The sequence below is a fragment of the Kryptolebias marmoratus genome, linkage group LG8 (assembly GCF_001649575.2).
Source record: "Kryptolebias marmoratus isolate JLee-2015 linkage group LG8, ASM164957v2, whole genome shotgun sequence".
Classification (NCBI taxonomy): Eukaryota; Metazoa; Chordata; class Actinopteri; order Cyprinodontiformes; family Rivulidae; genus Kryptolebias; species Kryptolebias marmoratus.
This window is the reverse complement of record NC_051437.1, coordinates 29284594-29308474: the sequence shown is the minus strand read 5'-3', so window position 1 is coordinate 29308474 and position 23881 is coordinate 29284594. Positions and strand designations below refer to the sequence as shown.

Here is a 23881-nt window from a genome sequence, read left to right as displayed (position 1 = left end):
CATCCGTCCATCCGTCCATCCATCCATCCCTCCATGCATCCATCCATCCATCCATCCATCCATCCATCCATCCATCCGTCCGTCCGTCCATCCATCTTTTACCTTTTACCTGTGGTCGGGTCGTCATTTCACGAGAATTACAATTATTCATTAAACATGACTTATAGATACAATTCATTTTTAAACATTCTAATAATAAAAAGAAAAAGGAGATTCAGATTTAAATAAATACACCAACAATAATAAAACCCAGTGTTATAATAAATAAATCCTGAGTCAGTTGAAAACAAGGTTGCAGTCCAACAACGAACCAGCAGAGGCTGCTGAAAAACTCTGGTTTGGACCAAACTCTTTGAACGACTTTTTATTTCCAACATTTTCCCTGTCTCTGGAACGACGCTGGGATTGTTCCTGACCATAAATCTGTCTGTTTAAAAACCTTAAATAACTTCAGGCCAGTTGATCTGACATCAGCAGGAATGAAACCAGCGGAGAAGTCCGGCAGAGCTGAGAATCTGAGACAAACTTAAGACCTTCTGCATCCTTGGAGATGTCTCCACACCCTGATGGGATTCATGTTAGGCTTTAATTTGTGGATTTCCCTTCAGCTTTAACACTATTCATTCCTATATTTTCCATTTGGTTTTTATTATTGCTTAGGTATAATTTTGAAAACAGTTCCTTCAGTCCCTTCGTCTTCAGCTGTTTTGGGACTTTTTGCTGCTTTAAGGGATGTGGTTCTTTTCTTGTTTATTGATTTTCTTTTATGTTCATTTTGACCTGCTGTAAAACACGTTGTTATAAACTGCTGTATAAGAGGAGCTTTATAATTAAAGTTTAATTTAATTTTTTTAAATCAAAAACTTTAGAATTAGCCTGCTCTCATGCCCATTTAGCAGAACACCACAAATGTTTTAAAAAATAATATAAAAACTGTTTTGTTGTCATGTCATTCTAATTCTTTTTTGTGCTTTGATGTACTGTTGTTTTTCTTTCTCTTCTGCAGAAACTTTGACATGCACAACTTTCTGATGAAAAAGTCTTCTGATATTTGATATTTTCTGTTTACTTTAGATAACTTGTTCTTAACATTAGCTGGGTGTGTGCAAAATTCAAACATTACTGACTAAAAGGATCATTTAACACGCACATATCAGATTTCATGTGTAATCCAAACAAATGCTGTTTTTATCTTTGAGTCTGTTTATTATACGTTATCCTACAACAGCTCAGCACAGAATACATGAACTATAGATACAAACAGAACTAGTTGTTCTTAAAATCATTCATTGTCAACTTTAACATCTTCTATTACATAACTGTAATTTATATGATAATATATGTTTCTAAAAGAGAAGGAGATTAAGATCTGTCCCTGGAACAGATGTTTTTTCTGCACGTCTTGCTTCTTATTTCTGGTCCTCCTCGTCCTTGAAGAAGACGTTTCCATCCCGCTGCTTCTTCCAGCTCAGTTTGATGTCTGCTGTCACTCCCTGCTCCTTCAGCTTCTGGTCGAGCTGAAACACAAATAATTTAGCATCTTAACGACTTGGTATCAATCACAGAAAACGTCTTTTTTAACCCTTTATTCAATGATTGGAGAACAGAAGCTGCTGCGGTTGAACAGACGTTTTCACCAGCAGCTTGAGTTAAGGTGAATATTGTTCTGCTGAGTCTGTGTTCTGTACACAGATCCAGTTTTACAGGACTGGTTTCAGACCATCAGGAGCTGGATGTGAGGGGCTCTGAAGGATCCTGGCTTTTCTCTGGGTCCTCTGGTTTCCTCCCACAGTCCAAAAACATGCATGTTGGGTTAACTGGTGACTCTAAATTGGCCTTAGATGTGAGGGTGAATGGCTATCTGTCTCATTTATCTCTAAAAACAGAGTTCTAAGAAGATATTCTTTAATATTATTTACCTTCATCATCACATTTTGCAGAGCTGCAGGGTCATTCAGGTCCAGAGACGAGTCTTTCACCAGCTTCACTTTCACCGAATGCTTAGAAAAAGGCACAGGATCTTTAAAAAGAATCACCAAAAACATTTTTATTAGCTTCATGAGATCTGTGTGAATGCTCACATGGATGCAAAAAAATCAGATTGTTTTTTTTTTGTTTCTTTAACCAGCTGGAGAGGTCAGCTGGGAGCTTCCTGGTGTTCACAATCAGACAATTATTCTGTCGTACAAAATGACCTCCTGAGCTGAAAACCAGCTTCAGCTCCGTCCGTCAGTTCTGTGGTTTTATCTTGGTGATTTTAGGTGTAATAAAAAGTAACTCATTGAATCAAGTCTTACCGTGGTGGCAAATAAATGCTTTCTTCTGGTCACACTGCCAGTCCGTCCAAAAACCAGAGGATCCAAAGTCTGCTGCTGCACATTTCTTCAACCTTCCACTTGGTGCATATTTCCAGTGTTGATATATGAACAGGGGTCCATCCGACCACTTCCAGGCGTCTTTGTAGAGACCGAACCAGACATAGAGTCCTGCAGGTTTCAGGGTCCTTATCTTCTCGTTCTCTGCCAGGCTCCTGATGCTGGCCAGGTCTGTGTGATGTTCTCTGCAGTACATCTGAGCATCGAGCCAGGTCATTAGCTGGTCGATGAAGACAAACGTCACATTTGTCCCTGAAAAAAAAGACCATATTTTTGAAAAAGTATTACTGCTCCCAATTTGAACAATTATTTCACCAAATTTCTAAGTTTTAGCGTTAGCTAAATTCGCTAATCTAAAAAAATAATGACTTTGGCATCTTTATCAACTTGAAAAAATCAAAGCAGACAGAGAGAAATAAAGAAAACAAACTTACATTTTCTGAAATTTACATTTGTTAACTTTCTCACCCCCCTCCTCGGGCTGCCACCTTACCGTGGTGGAGGGGGTTGAGTGTCCCAATGATCCTGGGAGCTATGCTGTCAGGGCTTCTTGCCTCTGGTAGGGTCACCCAATGACAGGTCCTGGGTGAGGGATCAGACGAAGTGCAGCCCAAAGACCCCTTATGATGAATAAAAATTTTGGATCCAGTTTTCCCTCGCCCAGACGCGGGTCTCCGAGTCCCCACTCTGGAGCCAGGCCTGGAGGTGGGGCACGTTGGCGAGCACCTGGTGGTGGAGCTTTGCCCATGGAGCCCGGCCGGGCACAGCCCGAAGGGGATACGTGGGTCCCCCTTCCCATGGGCTCACCACCTATGGGAGGGGCCAAAGGGGTCGGGTGCAATGTGGGATGGGTGGCGGCCGGAGGCGAGGATCGTGGCGGTCTGATCCTCGGCTACAGAAGCTGGCTCTCAGGATTTGGAATGTCACCTCTCTGGTGGGAAAGGAGCCTGAGCTGGTGTGTGAGGTTGAGAGGTTCCAGCTAGAAATAGTCGGGCTCACCTCAACGCACAGCTCTGGCTCTGGAACCAGTCTCCTTGAGAGGGGTTGGACACTCTTTCACTCTGGAGTTGTCCCCNGTGAGAGGCGCCNAGCAGGAGNGGGCATACTTGTTGCCCCCCATCTTGGTGCCTGTACGTTGGGGTTTACCCCGGTGAACGAGAGGGTAGCCTCCCTCCGCCTACGTGTGGGGGGACGGGTCCTGACTGTTGTTTGCGCTTATGCGCCCAACGGCAGTTCAGAATACCCACCCTTTTTGGAGTCCTTGGAAGGGTTACTGGAGGGTGCCCNCTCCTGGGGACTCCCTTGTTCTGCTGGGGGACTTNAACGCTCANGTGGNCAATGACAGTGAGACCTGGANGGGTGTGGTNGGGAGGAACGGCCCCCCTGATCTGAACCCGAGTGGTGTTCTGTTGTTGGACTTCTGTGCTCGTCATGGATTGTCCATAACGAACACCATGTTCAAACATAAGGGTGTCCATATGTGCTCTTGGCACCAGGACACCCTAGGTCGCAGTTCAATGATCAACTTTGTTGTCGTTTCATCTGATCTGCGGCCGCATGTTTTGGACACTCGGGTGAAGAGAGGGGCGGAGCTGTCAACTGACCACTACCTGGTGGAGGTGGGGGACATTGAGTCCGAGTGGGCCATGTTCCGTGCCTCCATTGTTGAGGCGGCTTATCGGAGCTGTGGCCGCAAGGTGGTTGGTGCCTGTCGCGGCAGCAACCCTGAAACCCGCTGTGGACACCGGCGGTGAGGGATACTGTCAGGCTGAAGGAGTCATCCTATCGGGCCTTCTTGGCCTGTGGGACTCCAGAAGCAGCTGACGGGTACCGGCAGTCCAAGCAGCATGCAGCTCGGGTCGGGAGAGGGAAGTCTGGGTCTCCCTGCTTAGGCTGCTAACTCCGCAACCCGACCCCGGATAAGCGGAAGAAGATGGATGGACAGATGGAACTTTCTTACCACTGGTTTCGGAGCAGATGGGTTTATAGGTCCATTCACAGGGGGCATCGTTCCATTTTCCATTGTCGTACATAAGACCACACTCTTCGTAATACCAAATGCTGTTCGGTTCTCCCGAGTACCAGTTTCTGAAGTTTGCAGAATTTTGCAGAGGAGTTTGGGAATAAAAATCTTCATCTGACAACGACCACTTCCAGGTGACTGTGTCAAAGGACAAACCAATCCAGGCCTGATAAAAACAAGAAAACATTTTTATTGTTTTCCACCACGACAGGCGGGCGACTCTGTCTGCGTCTGTCAGCAAAATATCTCCTGAACCAGTGGGAAAATTTTAATGAAACTCAGGAAGAAATCATCGGACATACGTCTACAAAAGAGTCAGTTTTGGAGTCATTCTACTTTAATATAGTAATTCATTGTAACACTAGCAATAAAAAAGAAATGTTTGGCTTTGATAAAAACTTAAAAGTTGAAGTAAATGAAGGTTTCTATGGTTAGCACAAGAAAGTCACAATTAAATGCTCAACTTATGTGGGCTAATGACTCTAACAGTTTATCAGAATGCAACTTTATGCCTTATTATTTATTATTAATTTCCCACATTTCTAAAGAGAGGACTCCCGTGAGCTGGCAAAGGTCAATGTTTAAATTCTATGAACAGGAATTTGGTCTCTTTTCTTTTTTGTCCCAACAGAATTAATTTTTGAGCCTGTTGCAGCCAGAATAAAAGTCATTAACATCAAAAACTTTCTGTAAATCCATCTGAAAAGTTGAAGAGCAAAAACATAAATCTGGACCGTGAGAAATGGCCAATTCAAAGAAATCTGGACATTTTTTTGATGAATAAGTTGCCTTAGGTTTGTTTGAAAAAAATGCAACATGTTAAAGACCAGTTAGGATGGTGAGTTGTGATTAAAACCCCCCAAAAAACTGTCAGGAAACCAAGAGAACCATATTTAGAACAGTAAAAAGCAACATTAAATAGAAACAATCGAGAAAAAATTTAGGATTTCTCAAAAATTCATTGATAAATATGATGTTGAAAATGCTACTAAAACTACTTTGAAAAAGAGAGAAAAAGAAGTGAATTTACATCTTTTGTGGTGCCCATTTGGCTCACGTCGGCCTTAGTGTTCAGGATGTTCACAACGTCCAAGCTGTCCACGGTCACCAGGTCCGTGTACGTCTCTCTGCAGTACGTCTGAGCTTCGGTCCAGTTCTTCGGGTCATAAATAACATGGTACTGACGTTCAACGGGTGAGGAGACATCCCACACAGCTGCAGAGACATGACACATAAATTTAGACTGCAGTTTACAAAGAAAAGGAAATTATTCTGTGTAGCCATTAATAAAGTTGTCAAACTGATATTTAAATGAACAATTGAAAGATACCTCAGTCCATATGGAGGAACTGAATAAAAGCTTTAAAACCCACTCACCTGACGCAGCGATGATGTAGAGAAGAACTTTCTTCATCCTTCTTCGTTTCCTCTTCATCAGTCTGTAACTCCAGATATTCAGCTTTTTATCCATGACTTTCACCAAGAACATGCAAAGTGTTTCACCTTAAAATTTTGCATTTTAGATGACAGATGTTTATTCTGAGATTTTAAATCTCAAATGATTAATTTGACTCCAGAGGCTTTACCTCTTCACTTTGCTCTCAGGCTGATCTTTTAAAGGGATTTGCTTCCATTTCTGAAAAACAGATCAGCTGAAAGAAAGAATAAAAACTTTTGTATCTACGGGTGTTTTAGGAGCCCCTAAAGTGTTTCTAGAAACCACATTACAGAGCGAGAAAATCTTTAATTTAAGCCTTGATGTTTCCATGTGGACAACCTAAACACAACTTCTTAAAAACAGTGATGTCACAGACTTCTGTCTAACCTACGACCCCAAAGATGACGGACATTATAACGACAGATTACATGTTTGGGTTCGAGTTGCAGACGTTAGTTGCTCAACTACAGTAAAACAGTTTTATCCTGTTTAACTTCAGCAAACAGACAAGGCTGGTGAACAACAGAACAAAGAAACAAAAACTTCATATTACAACAAATGATCTGAGGACAAAGAGATTTTTCCCCCTGACTGAACTGTCAGTGGACGGATGTGAGACTCAGATGCTGAAGCTGCACGGTCCATCAGGCTCCACTCCACAAACATGTAAATGTTCAGTTTTACTCAGATGTTGTGGTTTGAAGGTGTGGCTGCACTGACTGTATCTGACCTGTTTGCAGTGGGGTCAGTGGAACCATACCTAACTGTTCCTCTGTTTACAGAACCTACAGTATGGACCAAGCAGTGTAGAACAGACACGATGGAGGCTGCAGCACAGAACCCTGTTATTGGCTGAGAAATGTCAGACACCAACACCTTCACCGCCCACAGGAAGTGGTGGAGGACATCAGAGCTCCAAAAGAGGCTGAGGGTTAAAAGTTATGGCTGGATCTTCCCTTCAGGAAGGCCAGAAAGGGCAAATTATGCCCTGGTTGTGTTTTTTTGGGTTTTTAGTAAATAAGTTTAGTCTTCCTGTTTGGTTTTCTTTGGTTTTTCACATTCAGAAGATTTTCAGTCATGGTGTTTTGTTTTTTTGTTTGTAAACTCTGAGTTAACTTATTTTAAACTGGTGCAGATTCTCAGTCATCCAGGACATGGAGGAGAAGAGAAAGATCTTCAGCTACAAAATAGAAGTCCGGTTGTTTCTGCTTTTAACCTTTTTTTGGATTAACTTACCTCAGAGTATTTTAACCTGGAGTTAGGAGCACACATGTGCAATAAAAAGCCATCCTCAATTAAACTCTGATGTTTTTGTTCACTGGAGCAGCAGCAGAAAACAAACCAGAGCTGGGCTGTTTCTGAACACTAATTACTCTAAAAACTTACTTCAGCTGAACTCTTTAAGTCTATCGCAGAGATTTAATTCATGTAAGCTGTTTTAAATAATAATTAGATTTTTTTTCACCTCATATTAGGAGTCAAATAATTAAAGAAATGAACTTAAGTCAAAATGTTGATTTGGAAACATCTGCTTTCAGGCAGATGTGTGGGAATAAACAAGATTCTCAAAACCATGAACTGCTTTTATACTTAATTATTTTGATTATATAATTTATTTATTTAAACTAACAGGAAATGGTAGTAGGATCACTAAATCAAAGGTTTTCTGCAGACAACAGATGTTTGTAACTTTTGATAATCTCCCTGTAAGGAACTAAATACAAAACTAATCAGAAAAGTCTTTAAAAATCCCAAAACAGAAAAAAAAGGTGCACAAAGTTCAGAGATTAACTATTTATTTCATTTGACCATCGGCCCAAACGTGTTACTGTTTAATTTTATCTTTGAAAGATGAAGTCAGAAATGGTAAATTATCACAAACTCTTTCTAAACGTCAGATAAATGAAACCAGCCGAGTCATTTGTTGTACAGAGACATAAATTTATCTAACAAAAACACTTCTTATTAAAGCGACTGAACTCTGCTCCTCTGACCCAATAAAACTGAACAAAAGGGTTTAAATCTAGTTTAAAATAAACATTTGGCTGAACAGAACAAAAGGAAGTGGAAATGGTTTTTGTTGAAATCTGATTTTCATTCCAGCGCCACATTTTAGTTCTGCACATTTAATTCTTAGTTTTTATTAACTAAAAAAACCTAACAGGAGCTTTATCTGTTTTTAAATGTTTAATTAAACTCATATTGAGATCAGGTCAGTTTCATAGAGCTCAGATTTTTCCTCCTTGTCTGCAGTCATAAAACTTTTTAAAATATTTTGCACTCATTAACATAAACTGGTAGATATATTTATAAAAAGGTTTGCAGGACATTATATGTTGCCTTTACCTTAAAAAATGAAAACTTTAAACTGGTAATATTACTGGAACTGAACAACTGAAAACTCAGCCTTTTTTTTTTTAGGGTTGTGTTTTTACGTAAGCAGATAGTTTAGTTGCACCTTTTAGCAGCTTAAATAAAAAATAAAATCCCCTACAGCTGAAACCAGATGTTTATATACAACATATAAAACACACAAAACCACACATAGACTTTAAATCCAACTAAACCTTGCTGTTTTAGGTCAGATTCCCTAAATTATTTCTACTTGTTAAATGCCTGAAAAACGAAGCTTCGAAGTCAGACGTTTCCATCCAGGTTCTCAGTATTTAAGAGGATTATCTTTAAAAACTCATCTTTTTTAACTGGCTTTTAATTCTAAAGAGCATGATTATTAGGCCTGCCCTGGTTTCCTTCTATGCTCTTATCCTATTGTTTATATTGTCAATATTGTATTTGATTACTTATTGCTTTTTATGATTTAGTTTGCTTCTATTTTATTTGTAATTTCACCTGTACAGCACTTTGGTTCTTCTTGGTTTGTAAAGCACTTTATAAATAAAATGATTGATTGATTGATTGATTGATTGATTGATTGATTGATTGATTGATTGACCAAGTAAAGCTGCATGTAACGAACCTCTGGAATGAGATGTTGGAAATATATCTGAATCATTGTTTCTAACGTGAAATATTTTAAACCAAAGTTGTGTTAAAACTAAAGCTTGAGATTAAATCTAACTTGCTGGGTTTTAGGTAAAGTAATAATTAAAAGAAAACTGATATCTGTCCCTGGAACAGATGTTTTTTCTGCACGTCTTGCTTCTTATTTCTGGTCCTCCTCGTCCTTGAAGAAGACGTTTCCATCCCGCTGCTTCTTCCAGCTCAGTTTGATGTCTGCTGTCACTCCCTGCTCCTTCAGCTTCTGGTCGAGCTGAAACACAAATAATTTAGCATCTTAACGACTTGGTATCAATCACAGAAAACGTCTTTTTTAACCCTTTATTCAATGATTGGAGAACAGAAGCTGCTGCGGTTGAACAGACGTTTTCACCAGCAGCTTGAGTTAAGGTGAATATTGTTCTGCTGAGTCTGTGTTCTGTACACAGATCCAGTTTTACAGGACTGGTTTCAGACCATCAGGAGCTGGATGTGAGGGGCTCTGAAGGATCCTGGCTTTTCTCTGGGTCCTCTGGTTTCCTCCCACAGTCCAAAAACATGCATGTTGGGTTAACTGGTGACTCTAAATTGGCCTTAGATGTGAGGGTGAATGGCTATCTGTCTCATTTATCTCTAAAAACAGAGTTCTAAGAAGATATTCTTTAATATTATTTACCTTCATCATCACATTTTGCAGAGCTGCAGGGTCATTCAGGTCCAGAGACGAGTCTTTCACCAGCTTCACTTTCACCGAATGCTTAGAAAAAGGCACAGGATCTTTAAAAAGAATCACCAAAAACATTTTTATTAGCTTCATGAGATCTGTGTGAATGCTCACATGGATGCAAAAAAATCAGATTGTTTTTTTTTTGTTTCTTTAACCAGCTGGAGAGGTCAGCTGGGAGCTTCCTGGTGTTCACAATCAGACAATTATTCTGTCGTACAAAATGACCTCCTGAGCTGAAAACCAGCTTCAGCTCCGTCCGTCAGTTCTGTGGTTTTATCTTGGTGATTTTAGGTGTAATAAAAAGTAACTCATTGAATCAAGTCTTACCGTGGTGGCAAATAAATGCTTTCTTCTGGTCACACTGCCAGTCCGTCCAAAAACCAGAGGATCCAAAGTCTGCTGCTGCACATTTCTTCAACCTTCCACTTGGTGCATATTTCCAGTGTTGATATATGAACAGGGGTCCATCCGACCACTTCCAGGCGTCTTTGTAGAGACCGAACCAGACATAGAGTCCTGCAGGTTTCAGGGTCCTTATCTTCTCGTTCTCTGCCAGGCTCCTGATGCTGGCCAGGTCTGTGTGATGTTCTCTGCAGTACATCTGAGCATCGAGCCAGGTCATTAGCTGGTCGATGAAGACAAACGTCACATTTGTCCCTGAAAAAAAAGACCATATTTTTGAAAAAGTATTACTGCTCCCAATTTGAACAATTATTTCACCAAATTTCTAAGTTTTAGCGTTAGCTAAATCTTAATGATTAATTTGACTCCAGAGGCTTTACCTCTTCACTTTGCTCTCAGACTGATCTTTTAAAGTTCAGACTGATCTTTTAAAGGGATGTGCGTCCATTTCTGAAAAACAGATCAGCTGAAAGAAAGAATGAAAGAAGAGGAACAGAATAAGGACATTATCATCCCTAATATTGCTGCAGTATCAGAGAAATTTTCTCCAAACACATCATCTCAGTACATTTCAAACCCAACAGGACTCTCAGGCAGAGACTGGTCCATCCTAAGGACAAAACACCCAAACTGAGCGGAGTGGTGTCTGCAGTTCACACCTTTATATTGTAGAAACCAAACAACCTCTCCACAGACGCATGGCTCAACACAGGAGAGCCACCTCTTCTGGACAGGACTCAGCGGTTCACCTACACCTCAAGGATAAGGGACACTCTTTGGAGGACAGATGGTTTGAGAGGGGGATAAAAGAAGCCATCTATGTCAAAAGGGAGAAACCAACATTAAACAGAGGAGGAGGTCTCAGATTCCAAATTTCAAAAACATATAATGGAGCTTTAGGCCTGATCCCCAGTCAGTTTCACTCCAATCAACACCTGCACTCATGTGACCAGACAGGCCCATCAGTGAGTCAGACAAACAAGGATTCTAATGACCCTCTATTGTTAGGAGAGCGAGAATAATCTGCAAGCAGTCCAGCCTTCACCACACTCTTCAACTACAGAATAGAAGTCCAGTTGTTTTTGTTTTTTAACCTTTTTTGATTGTATGAAATGTCATTTTCAACAAAAAACATGTTAGGCGTTTATTTTGTTTTGTTCTGTTTTAATGTTAAGCTACAACATGAACGTCTTTTTTTTTAATTAAATAAGGTTACAGTGAAAATGTTGTCACTTTATCATTTGACCTGATTAAATATTTGTCCAGGATTTCACCATAAATGGAAATTTCCCCTCAGGCGTTTAAGAAGTCCTGTGTTTGTAAGAAGACGACTTGAAATCAGAACGTGTAAACTGCGGTGCTGTCAGAATAAAGTGCCCTGAACTCTGCCTCACACAGATACGGATTAAATGTTCTGATGGCGTCGGCTGCAGCCTGCAGGGAGAACACAGGGAGAGGACATTTGCATTATCAGGAGGTGTTCGCATGATCTGCAGGTGAATCTGGGTCCACCCTTCCAGCCAATCAGAATACGACTCGTTAACATTGCAAAGTTTAGGCAAATAGAGCTGAAACGCTGAGGAGGAGGGAGACAAATCAGAGGAATTTAAAGAAGTCTCAACAACATTTGATGAATAAAATATCCTGAATTTGTTTAACAAATGCTACATGTTTCAACATTACTTAACATGTTAACGTTTAATAAATATTAATAAATATTTCAAAACAATATTTCAAACAATATTTCAGACATTCACATGAACGTCCAGTTCATGTGAAGGTTGGTCAGACTGGACTTTAAATGGTTCTTGACTTGTCATAAAGCTGCCTTTCAGTTACAGGAGTGGAAGTATTTAAATGTGCCGTCCAGACTCTGTGAGGTCGATCAGGGTTCATTTTACAAAACATGCAAACCGTCCAGCTGTCAGCCTGCTGCTCTGACTGATCGGTTCACACCTGGGTCTTTATTTTATTTTTGCATCTGGTTTAATGTTCACAGGAACAGTATGTGACAAAAAAAGCAATATTTAATTATTTTAATATACATTTAAAGACTTGGTTACTGTAGGAACAAAAATATTTTGTCTTAGCAGGAAGAAATCTGAGATGGTGTAAAAAACACTTTAACTGGTTGGCAGTGAGAGGAAAAACAACGTGCACAGCTTTCTTTCTAACCGTGTTTATGCATTCAACATAAATATTAATAAAAGTATAAATCCATTTAAAATAATTAAAGACTGCAGAATGACTCTCTCAGGAGAGTTTGCATACAGCAATGAGGACAAAAAACACAAAGATGTTCAGTTATCACTCCGTTCTGGTTTATTTAATGTTTATTGATGCAAATCATAAAGTAAGACTCTTAAAATCAGCTTACAAAGAGAATTTATATTCATTCAACCAAACCAAAACAATGTTTCATAAAACAGTTATTCAGAATTTATCTAAATATTCTTTTACAACATAAGCTTATATGTAAAGAAATTCTATTTATTGTGACGAAACAAATTTTATGCGTGCAGCTGAGTTTGTGGAAATCAGGCTGTTCAGATTAGAACTGCTTCACACATAAATGACTAAGATGTTTTAAAAACAGAACAATAATCCAAAGCAGAAATGATGCAGATGCTTCTACTGAACACAAAAATATAGCTAGAGGGGAAAAATGATTTTGGTTTTCAGGAAAAAAAGATTTACATTTTCCTTTTAAACAGCCAAAAACATGCAGACAGTAATTCTTGTATCTGAATAATTAGACCTAAGCGTCACGATGACACGACATTTTACTCCTACAAAAGTAACATCGTAAATGTTCCATATAATGAATAAAAGGAACCAAAATAGTTACGAACAGGCAGAAATCTATTATAGAGTAGACTGTTCCAAATTAAAGGTCGTCTTTCTTAGTTTCTTTTTGAAAGATCTTCCCATTTGACTGTTTCTTCCAGCTCAGTTTGACAACTTCAGTTTGCTGGACTTTCAGCTTCTGTTCCAACTAAAAGATAAAAAAAATACTTTCTGAATACCCTTCAAACCTTATTCAACTTATGTGCACCTACTTCCTGCACTTATTCAGATATTCACACACATAAATGCATTTCCTCGTCACTTAAACTGATAACTGGTTGTTTTTAGATGTTTGAAAACTATCAGTCAAAGCACTACAAGGTGAGGTTATAAAATATAACTCTGATAAAAAAGCAAACATGTGAATCAGTGGACAAAGAAAGCAACTGCTTTATATCCCAAACCAAACTGTGAGCTTTTTAAAATAAACATTTACCAAATTTATTTGCCAATAAGTTCATTAAAAGATAAAAAAGAGAAGGAAAGGCACACAACACATAATTTACCTGCTTTATTACGTCTTCCTGCACAACAATCTGGTCCAGATCCAGGATGGAGTTTTTCAGCAGTTTCAGTTTCACCACATGCTTTGAATCTATGAAAACAAATAAACTTATTCAGCTCATTCTGGATGCATTTTAATGGCAGCCATGTATTATTATTATTATTATTATTATTATTCCTAAATGCAGAATGTTTTTATAAATTTTTTTTACGCTCGTCCTAAGATGGGACCGATGAGTTCCTTCTGTATTTAAGGCTGGGCCAGACCAGAACTTCATGCTGGACTGTTGAATGCCAAACACTGATTTGACGTAAAGTCCTAAAATATTTCTTGCTCCTTGCAGCCTCCTAGACTTCCAACCTCTACCTCAGACCCAGATTATCTCAGATCCTTGTCCTGGATTCTCCACCCTCAACTACCTGCAAAACCACAGATCGAGTTCTTACCAGCTCAGCCTTTCACAATGTGTCCGACCTGCCACAATCCACTGGAAACCAGTGGTTTCATTCCATTAAAACATTAACGTTAGATAAAGATTAAGAGTTTCCACTCTTCGAAACAACAGCCCGACTTGTTTAACTGTGTGATTAGTTCTGTTTATACTGAGAATAACAGCAGCCTGGAGTTCAGTCTGTGTAGAAGTGAATGGCTGCCTTTTCTTGACTGCAATCACAACGTAAAAGTAAAAGCTGCATCTAAAGGCTAAGTAAACAATAACTTACCACCAAAACAAATGAATCGGGTCCTCGTTGTACAGCTCCAGTCCACCCATTTTCCAGAATTGTTAAAGAACGCTGCAGCACAACTTTGTTTTTGTCTGTTAGGTTCGTTCTCTACCCAGTAGCTAAATGAGTTGGGACTTCCATCCACCCACTGCCAGGAATCTCTGAAAAGACCAAACCAGATTCTCTGTTTTTGAGGTACCAGCTGCCTTATCTTCTTGTTCTCTGCCTCGTTCCTCACGGTGGCCAGGTCTGTGTGATGTTCTCTGCAGTAGCTCTGAGCCTCAGTCCAGTTCATGGTGCTGTTGATGTAGATAAATTTGACCTCCTGTCCTAAAAACAGACCACAGCAAATGTTGTGTGGGACCATAGAATAACCCATTCCATCTTTGTGGCAGCATTTGGAAATGTACTTAAGTAATGCATGTTTACAAGTGTAAATTAAAGGCATTGGAAATACTGCTGCAAATATGCAGAGGTGGAAGTGAAGAACTGCTTGGTTTGATTGTTCTGCATTAGTTTCAACCCTCACCTTTAACTTCAGCGCAGACTGCTTCATAGAACTGATCACAGCTTAGATCATTCCATCTTCCTTCTAGATCCATCATCACGCAGGACTGTCCTGATCCATCGCTGTTTGGTTGACCCGGTTGCCAGTTTCTGAACTCTTGCGTAATGTTGTTGAAATTGCTATCAGACCACCCCCAGTCGCTCCTGTACAGTCCAATCCAAAATCCCTGCAAGAAACAGATGATTTAGATGCATCAGATTTAGTTGTAATGTTGACAAGTCAGCAAATGTTTTATAAAAAATGTTGTGCTTGCACAGTTTGCAAATTAAGTCAGTTGTTTTTTACTATGCAACCAGCTTATTTTCCTAAGTGATAAAGATTCAGCGACTCAGAAAAGGAAAGGGAGGCCCGTCCCGGGCCATGCTTGGTTTGGGTCGACCAGGACTGAACTGTGGAAGGAGCACTTTGAGGATCTCCTTAATCCAGCCATCCTGTCCACCTTCATGGTAGCAGAATCTGAGGGCTTTGGGGAAAACGAGCCTATTACCACGTCAGAGATTAATGAGGTAGTCAGGCTCCTGAGGACAGGTGGATGAAAACTTTGTATGGACCCATACAATGATCAATTTTGTTCTCTGCCTCTCACAAGACAGCTGCCGTACCACTGCACCACTGCACCCTGAAGCTGAGGGTGTTCACTCTCCTGAAACTCCCTCCTTGCGTCCTCCTTTCCTAAGCCTCTCCCAACAAACAAATGGAGACATGCAACATTTAGATTCAAATCCTGTCATCCTGTTAAAGCTTCTCATCATCATAGTTGTTTACATAAAGACACTCAAAACCCCCAAGGTGTTAGAGTTACTTAAAACCACAGATTTGAGTGAGATCTGACATCTGAGAGGTTGTGACATGATGCACAAAAAAGGATCCAAAACCTAAAATGTGAACTTTTTTTTCTTAGAACTCTGCTTTTTGTGGTAAATTTAACATTTTTTCCTGTCAGAGTACCAAAAATGTATCAAACATACATTTTTGAGAACTTTTGATCTGTGTTGGAATATGAGAAATGATGATTGATCATTGTGTGAAAATACTGAATAAAAGAAATTATTCAAGTGTTTGATAAACTGAAGTGAAAGCCTTGGCGGGTGACTTCAAATCAGTTTGTTGGAGTTGGTTTGTGTTTATCGTGTGAAGACCTGACTCCTGCTGCCTTACCCTCGGACAGAACGTTGACCTCTGACCCTAAACGGGCTCTGGGCCTTAACCTGCCTCCTTGTTGTGGTCAAGTTCCTCAGAGACAAAGACTGACTGAGGAGAAGTGAATAATGACCGGAGAACGAAGACAAGGAACAAAAACAACAACTACCCCCAAATCCTGACGATTTAAAAGTCAATTTAAAAATTTTTTGAATGGTTTTGCAGTTTTAAACGTTCTTGCTGATGACATGTAGTGAAAGTTCAATATTTTCCTTCTGAGATTCAGGTAATCAGCATTAAACAAAAAGGTGCACTTAGAGCATTAATATATTATTCGTATAGTCATAAAACAAAGAAAATTAACGTACATTACTGTCCTGCATGCCAGCTGAAATTGCCATGTCCTTCAGGAACAAAGCCTCCTCCCTGTTGTGAAGAATGGCCAAGTCTGTGAACTTTTCTCTGCAGTATTTCTGAGCTTCTGTCACAAATATGTACCGACGTGCAGCGATGGCATGCAGTGCTGCTGTGAAACACAGGAACAACTGTTAGAAGGGGGTTAAATACACATATATATATACACAGAGTCTTTTCTGATTAAAGTAGATATTAAAACATGTTTCTTTAATAAGAGTTACCTAAAGAAGCGATGACATACAGAGCAGCTTTCTCCATCCTTGTTAGTTTGCCAGTCAGTGTCTGACTGATGGACAGGTACAGAAAGAAACATTTGCATATTTGGCAAGTCAAAACAATTCAAACTCATGTTATTTACAAAACCAAGGTCATTTATCTCTGTTTAAACACATGAACAGAAACATACAAAACAAACCATTAAACGGAAAACTCTATGGATGGATAAAATGTTGTGAATGAAATGTGAAAGAATTTTTTTGCAGGCAGTAGAAGGTGAGATTTGTGGCTTCAGTGCAGCTGAGAGGATTTAAAGGAAAATGCGTGGCAGTGTGTTTCTGCTGTTGTTATTTGATCCATGTGTGAGGAAGTGTTTTTAGATGAACGCTGCTGATCACTGACTGACAGAGACTGACTGTGGCTGCAAAACACTCAGCCGAAGGTCTTAAATATATATAAGACCTTCGGCTGAGGCTGGAGGTAAAACAGCGGAGGGCGTCGGACTTAAAGCTGTGGTTTGTCGGTCTTTGGTTTTATTTTGGAAGCAGCTCCAAACATTCACAGGAAGGAGTTAACAGAGCCACGACAGATTATAACAAACATTAGTTTTAGTTTATTTTAAATCAGATTATGAAAAAGAAATCTCAAACACTTTGTATGATGGACAAACAAACTGGCCTTTATTTGTACAATAATGGTACAAACAGATTTTTCTGCTTCTTCTATCAAATAAATACAGATTTTAATTGTTTTACCTTGTTTTATCCAGGTGTCTATATTCGTACAAACTTCATTGCAAACATTGACAGAAAACCTAAGAAAGCAGCTGTAATATTTGGAATAAGCAACAAAAACAGGTTTTCGTCTGAACAGATGAGCAGAGTTAAAGTGAAATATGATCCAAAAACACTCCTGTATGATTAAATCATATGCAGCTCAGACACACAAAAAAAAATGTATAAAAAATACTTGTAAATATTATCTGAAGGCTAATATCAAGTAAGAAATATTTGATGTACATACTTATGATTGTAAATAATCAGTCTGACATCAGTGGACCTCACATTTTTACTTGTTTTTGCTCATTTTTGTCCAATTCAGGAATGATTAAATAAAGTACCAGAGAATAAGATTAAAAACATTATGACTGGAGTAAAACTCATAATAAAGTCACCGTTACATAATGCTGCCTGCTTCTCTAAAACAGGATTATTGAAACACCAAATCTTCTTCCATCACAAAATAAAATCCACATCAACTGCCTGAGACTCAAAGACACGGACCTCTTTGCTTATTTAACACTGAAGTGATAAAAAGGAAACGATTAATGCATTTCTTTAGTGCAAACAACGCCCACAGACCTACAGGCGGCTGAAGTGGTTGGAAATGTTGCTGTTTGTGCAGCTTGGAATGAGTTCACAACGTTACCGAGGTTCCTGACGCTTTACTTCAGTCGCACAGGAAATTAAAAAAATCCACAAACCAAAACAAAGTGCATCAGTGACAACAATAATACAAAATAAGAATGGACTAAAAAAGGAATGAATGTCTGCAGGTGAGATTTCATTTAGGTAGTTTGTTGTAAAGTAATGGGAAATAAAAAGTCCACCTCTTTATCGGGACTTAATGAAAATGATCCGGTCTTCACCAGGTTCTAAAATTATCCTAATCTAACTTCAAGTGAACAAAAACACACAACAGATTCCAACGTGTTATTTATTCAACAGAAATAAAGCTAAAATGGAAAAGTTTGGAGTGAAAAACCAAGTCTGTCAATGCTGCTTCCAAAAACAACATGGCCGCCCGGCTTGGGGTTCCAAAGTCTGAAAGAACCACGAGACTTCTGAAGCAAAGTCTGACAGACAGATGAGACCAAAGTGGAGATGTTTGGAGATCATCAAACAGGATATCAGCTCGAGCAGCTCCTCTCAGCTGTCAGCACAGCGGTGGAGGGCTGATGGTTTGGGCTGAACCAGAACCTCAGAGAGCTGAGCAGAAACCAGTGAGCTGAAGCAACGCTGGAAAGAAGAGTGGGCCACAACTCCTCCACAACCATGAGAGAGACAAACAGGAACCAATGAGCTGAAGCAACGCTGGAAAGAAGAGTGGGCCACAACTCCTCCACAACCAGGAACCCACTGAGAGTTCTGTTGGGTCAGGATCTGGATTTAGCTTTTAACACGTTTTCCATCTTGGTTTTGTTTACATTGTGTATCTGTTGTGTGTTTTTGTTCACTTGAGGTCAGATCTGAATCATTTTAGAACCTGATGAAGACCAGATCAGTTTGTTACGTCCTGATATTTAAAAGCCTTCAGCTGAAGGAAGGTGGACTTCCTGTTTCCCATGACCGTACTTCTGTTTTCTCTTCTGGACTCGTGAAAAACGTTCCTGTTCATGAGACACATTTTAACCAGCGTTTACGCATCTTTTTAAAAAGAAGGCTCCAGTGCTGCTCTCATATGTTGTTTTAACCAATCACCTAACAGATGAGTCTCATGCTAACAAATTCAAATTCTAGGACCTACAAAAGGACTACAGAAGCTGGTCTATTAACTACAACCAGTGGTAGTTCCTGCAGTGCAGAAACAAAACAGGAAAGAAACAGCCTTTAATAAAAAGGTCCCTCTGGTCCAAAAGCACTTAATGCAGCCATGATGTGTTTAGTGTGGCTTTAGGATGCCTGAATGCTTTTAGTGACAAACCAAATCCAAAGCTGAAAGAGCAGACTGAGCAGTGCTGCGACACAAAGTCCAAAATCTGGTCAAATGGTGATGTAATGCTGCCGCAGTTTGGCCACCAGGAACTCGTGGGTTAAATTATGTCTTGTGATTATCCCAACAATCTGAAAGAAAGAGCAAATAAAGATTTAACGAGAAACAACATGCGTCACTGTGTAATGGACTGCAACGCCGTATTTGGTGGTTTATGGAATAAATCAATGACAATTAAGCTTCAAATAAACTGAACTGGGTAGGACTTACTTCTCCGACAGCATTGACCACCGGTAGGTGTCGTAGGCCCATAGTCCTGAAGAGGTTGAAGACCTGGGAGATCCGGGTGTTGGGTGAAACTGTGTAGGGACTCGTGTTCATGTAAGGGGTGACATCCTGGAAACACATCATTAAATTCATCAGCTTAACTTCTAACAAAATCTGAACTTCCTGTTTGGACTTGGAGCCGTCGTCTGAGTCCGCAGTGAAACAGATCGTACCACTATCATGAGGGGGTTGAGCAGCGTGAGGTCCACTTCATGGATGTCTGGGTAACGTGGGTAATCTTCAGTCATTTCTGCGTACGACAGCCTGGGCTGAGAGGCACTCTGTCAGAGGGAGACGTTTGTCACAAAAGCTCAGGAAAATTTACATCCAAAAGCAGAAGTGTTTATCACTGACCGACTGGTTCTCGGAGTAGCAGACCCCTCGGATGAGCAGGTTGACCAGCTGGGAGCGGAGGATGAGGCCATGGAAGGTGAGTGGTCTGAAACGCTCTTCCATGGTCCACTCTTCACTGGGGGACTGATCTGGGTACAGGTTTGGGTAGGGAGCATGCCTAGACATGAGCAGAACCAACGCATGGATTACAGAGGGTGTGGACTGTCTCCAAACTGATGGTGGTCAGATATCTGGGTTCTGCTAAACTGATGGTGGTCAGATATCTGGGTTCTGCTAAACTGATGGTGGTCAGATATCTGGGTTCTGCTAAACTGATGGTGGTCAGATATCTGGGTTCTGCTAAACTGACGGTGGTCAGATTACTGGGTTCTGCTAAACTGACGGTGGTCAGATTACTGGGTTCTGCTAAACTGACGGTGGTTAGATTACTGGGTTCTGCTAAACTGATGGTGGTTAGGTTACTGGGTTCTGCTAAACTGATGGTGGTTAGGTTACTGGGTTCTGCTGCCTCTTCAGCAAGCCATTTCTTCTAGATTTCATTGATTTTGTTTGGCTGGTGGGATAACCGTGACAGAGTAAACTCAAAACATTTAGCTGTCGAGTAAAAGCTTTATTAGGGACACCAAATAAATAAGCTTCAGCTGTTATTTTTCCATGTCTCACATTTTTAGAGACACAACAAGAGTCTTGTCAACGATACCCAACACCCCCGCCGTTCGGGGCGATGTGGGGTTTGACATCTTTGTGTTACTCGGCTGCGCAGCTAAAGCCCAGACTAGGTTCAAACAAAGGGGTGACCTGTGACCTTCGACCTTTAAGTTTAGAGTTTGGACAAGAAACCGTCCCCAGACAGATGGACAGATGGACAGATAGACAGACTGCACGTCCCGACTTAGGACAGGTGTATAACAACACTAAAGCTTTTGTTGGAAACATTTTAGTGATTTCTTGTCTTTGGTCTAAACGCTGCATTAAGCGTCACCATGGCAACAGCTTCTCTCATCGCTGATCTGTTTACACACTTTAAAGAATTCTGTTCAGAGAAAGACATCAAGTAATACCTTTTCCAAAACCTGCACAGCAGGACCTTTCACAAACAGGTGCGCCCCACCTGTACCCACCTGTACCCACCTGTGCCCACCTGTGCCCACCTGTGCCTCTGCCCTACCTTCTCTCTAACATCTGCTGGAGCAGGTCCTCCCCCTCCTCCGCTGGCTCCACCGCGGCGTTCTGCTCGTCACACACGTTCCTCAGCTCGCTGGACGGGTAGGACTTCATCGACTGGCACCGCCGGCGCTGCTCCCCCGCACGGGACACAACGTTGGATTTCTACAAGAAGAGGTTTACGTCAGGGAAACTGTTTTCTTACTTCTCTTCGCAATAAAAACGATAAATCTTGACTGAACTCAGAGGACACATTTCTACAGACAGGAAACTGAAATCTGTGAGAATTAATGCCTGACAACACTTTTAACTTTAAACCTGCAGGAAAATATAAGTTAAATCCTGTTTAAATGGAGTCAGCAGATAAAAATCAGGATCAGAAGGCTCAGAGAAATGAACAGTTTTATTCCTGACTGCTGAAAAGCCACGCACCTTGAAGCGAATGTTGTTGCTGATCAGGATGTTCCCCTTCATGAAATCCCGCTCGTTCTGACGGTTTTCAGTGACCACGGGAAAGGCGTGGTACACGGTGGTGCGGAGGATGCTGACTAAGGACTGAACTCGAGTGTGGGGGTACACATAGGTCAGGTTGGGCTCCATGATGTCGCTGGCTGTCAGCCTTGGAGAAATAAGAAACAAAACAGAAAAGTTCTCCCCGGATGAGCAGGAATCCATGAGGAAAACAAACACGCTGGGATATTTAGTGGCAGCTTACTGCTGTGATAATGGGAAGAGTTAAAAACAAATTTAGCTGCTAAAAAAAAAAGAAAAAAACTGTCTGGACTGGACAGAAAGTTCGAGCGTTGCTGTTGGAAATAAATGAGGAGGTTTGAGCACAGTCAGGGTGTATTACATGTTCAGGTTTGGATTTGATTTATAAAGGCATTTACAGGTAAATTAAAGCAGAAAATATTGTCCTTAAAAAAAGAAAAACAACAACAAATAAAAAATGATGGGCTAATTTACTCCAATCCTCCATCCCTGGTCCACACTGCACGTTAAATGTCACCAAATAATAATAATAATAATAATAATCAGAAATAATGCTCAGACAGAAGTTTTAAATTGTTTTTCCTTTAAAAACAAATCTTACTTGTCCATTTCAACCTCGGTCTCCCACTCCAGCAGAGGGACTCCTTTCAGCTGGATGTGGATGTCATAGATGCCTTTGTTGAAGAAATCTCCAGTCCACTTTGCAACCTGACAGTCAAAATAAGAGAATTTACAACAAATTTATCACCATAGATGGATCAGAAAGCAGCCGTTTGGGTTTAAATGATCTTTTACTTCAAAAATCGCTGAAATTTCCACTATTTGGGTTTAACGAGCTTGAACAAAATATTTGATTTTTGAGGATTTTCAAGAGTTAAATAAAAGGAAATGTTACAGAAGATGGAATTAGTGGTTTGTTGGAATTAGTTTGGCAGTGGAAGACCAAAGAGGCGGCGTACCATCAGTGTGATCATGATGGGCAGCCCGTACGTGATTTCGTTGGTGGATTCGATGAGGATGACGGTGAGACTGATGGTCATCCTCACCACACCTCCGAGGAAGGCGGCGGCTCCGATCAGAGCAAAGGTCCCGGAGTGAATGCCTATTCCCAGTTTCCTGACAGACGAGAAACTCAGGGTTAAAAACCATAAAATCAGCAGGAATTCACATTTCATACCCAAGGAAACCCTCGATCCTGAGAATCATTTAAGAAACAACGTGCAGAAAAATGTCAAAATAAGAGTCTTCTGCTGAATTCTTGCTTCATAACTGATAAATGATTTGGTTTTATGAACAAATGATGACAAATTTCTGTTTATAAGGAACTAGAGCAAAGAAATGCATGGGTATAAAAAAAAACATTTAGTCCAAAAGATTTTGCTTTAATTTAGAGACCAAATAGGTAAATACCTGGTGAAATAATAGTTTCTTGTCTAATTAAGTTAAAAACAAATGCAGCCTATTCTGATAATTGTCTCATTTTTTTAGCTACCAACAGAAAACGAGTTTGTTCTCACACTCTGAGGATGTTCGCCACGAGGCGTCCGAACGCCGCCCCGCAGAGGAGCGACGGGACGAAGAGCCCGCTGGGAACAGACACGCCGTAGGTCCAACAGGCCAACAGGAAGTAGAGCAGGAAGAACACCGACAGGGTCACCGGGCTGAAGGTTCCTGAGGGGAGGAACCGGAGACGGGTCGTTATCTTCATCGGGTTCTGGTGTCGTCAAACGCTCCATCTCTTTCCTGTCTGCTGAACCTTCATGTATTTATTACTAACTATCACCACTGAACTGTACATTTAATTGTTTAGTTTGATTAGTTTACCTTTTAATTTAAGGTGTTTTTAGAAACTTTCTTTTGTCGTGACTCAAATCTGTAAAAACAGCAGCAGCATAAAGACACCAAGCTGTTCTGAAAGTTAAAACTGATGATCTGTGGTCAAAATCTGCTAATTAACCTTAAAATAAACTTATATAAAACAGCTTCACTTCAGATTCAGAAGAACTGAAGAATGCACCACCTTTTTACCACCTTATCTGTCAGTATAGCTACATATAAAATATAATATCTAACAACTAAACCAGAGTGTAGCAGATTTAATAAAAATATCTTCTCCAAAAGGTTTTATTGACAAAAACTTGGAGAATGTGATGCAAATAAATCTTATCACATCTACAATAATAATCTCAGTAAAAATGAATCAAACCCCAACACCATTTGGTTCTCTGTGACAGGAAGGGATTTCAAAATAAAAGTCTGTGCTCACCGTCCTGGTGGAAGAGCTGGTGGATGGCGGCCTCCTGTGGGTTGAAGAACAGAGTGGCCATGTCGTTGTAGGTCTTGTTGGAGCAGAAGAACTGGCGGATGGTGGAGTTGATCTCCTCACTGCCAGCCAGCTGGAAATGAAACCGTTTCACAGTGAATCCGTGAGAGGCGGGGGGGGGGGGGGGGG

The 23881-nt window shown here is 40.5% G+C and overlaps 3 protein-coding genes across 3 annotated transcripts in view; all 3 read right to left on the bottom strand.

The window, feature by feature from the left end:
* Window positions 1–1247: 1247 nt before the first annotated feature.
* On the bottom strand, window positions 1248–5869 carry LOC112449766 (putative C-type lectin domain family 20 member A). Its single transcript, XM_025002149.2, has 6 exons — window positions 5776–5869; window positions 5429–5613; window positions 4336–4564; window positions 2298–2627; window positions 1920–2020; window positions 1248–1517 (listed from the first exon to the last, which is right to left on the bottom strand). Exons 1-6 carry the CDS (start codon window positions 5867–5869, stop codon window positions 1410–1412), a joined length of 1047 nt encoding a protein of 348 aa, XP_024857917.2. The 3' UTR covers window positions 1248–1409.
* A 3055-nt stretch (window positions 5870–8924) lies between these two features.
* On the bottom strand, window positions 8925–10208 carry LOC119617257 (lectin-like). Its single transcript, XM_037976824.1, has 3 exons — window positions 9888–10208; window positions 9510–9610; window positions 8925–9107 (listed from the first exon to the last, which is right to left on the bottom strand). The coding sequence occupies exons 1-3, from the start codon at window positions 10180–10182 to the stop codon at window positions 9000–9002; spliced, it is 504 nt and encodes a 167-aa protein (XP_037832752.1). The 5' UTR covers window positions 10183–10208; the 3' UTR covers window positions 8925–8999.
* An 8246-nt stretch (window positions 10209–18454) lies between these two features.
* clcn6 (chloride channel 6) overlaps window positions 18455–23881 on the bottom strand; it is a 15135-nt gene continuing 9708 nt past the window's right edge. Inside the window, exons 14-23 of the mRNA XM_017438814.3 lie at window positions 23696–23825; window positions 22947–23100; window positions 22389–22545; window positions 22031–22137; window positions 21370–21556; window positions 20942–21102; window positions 19774–19930; window positions 19593–19700; window positions 19363–19488; window positions 18455–19223 (exon numbers count right to left, since the gene is read on the bottom strand). Coding sequence (XP_017294303.1) covers window positions 19143–19223; window positions 19363–19488; window positions 19593–19700; window positions 19774–19930; window positions 20942–21102; window positions 21370–21556; window positions 22031–22137; window positions 22389–22545; window positions 22947–23100; window positions 23696–23825 — 1368 coding nt within the window. The 3' untranslated portion in view covers window positions 18455–19142. The remainder of the gene's footprint in view (window positions 19224–19362; window positions 19489–19592; window positions 19701–19773; window positions 19931–20941; window positions 21103–21369; window positions 21557–22030; window positions 22138–22388; window positions 22546–22946; window positions 23101–23695; window positions 23826–23881) is intronic.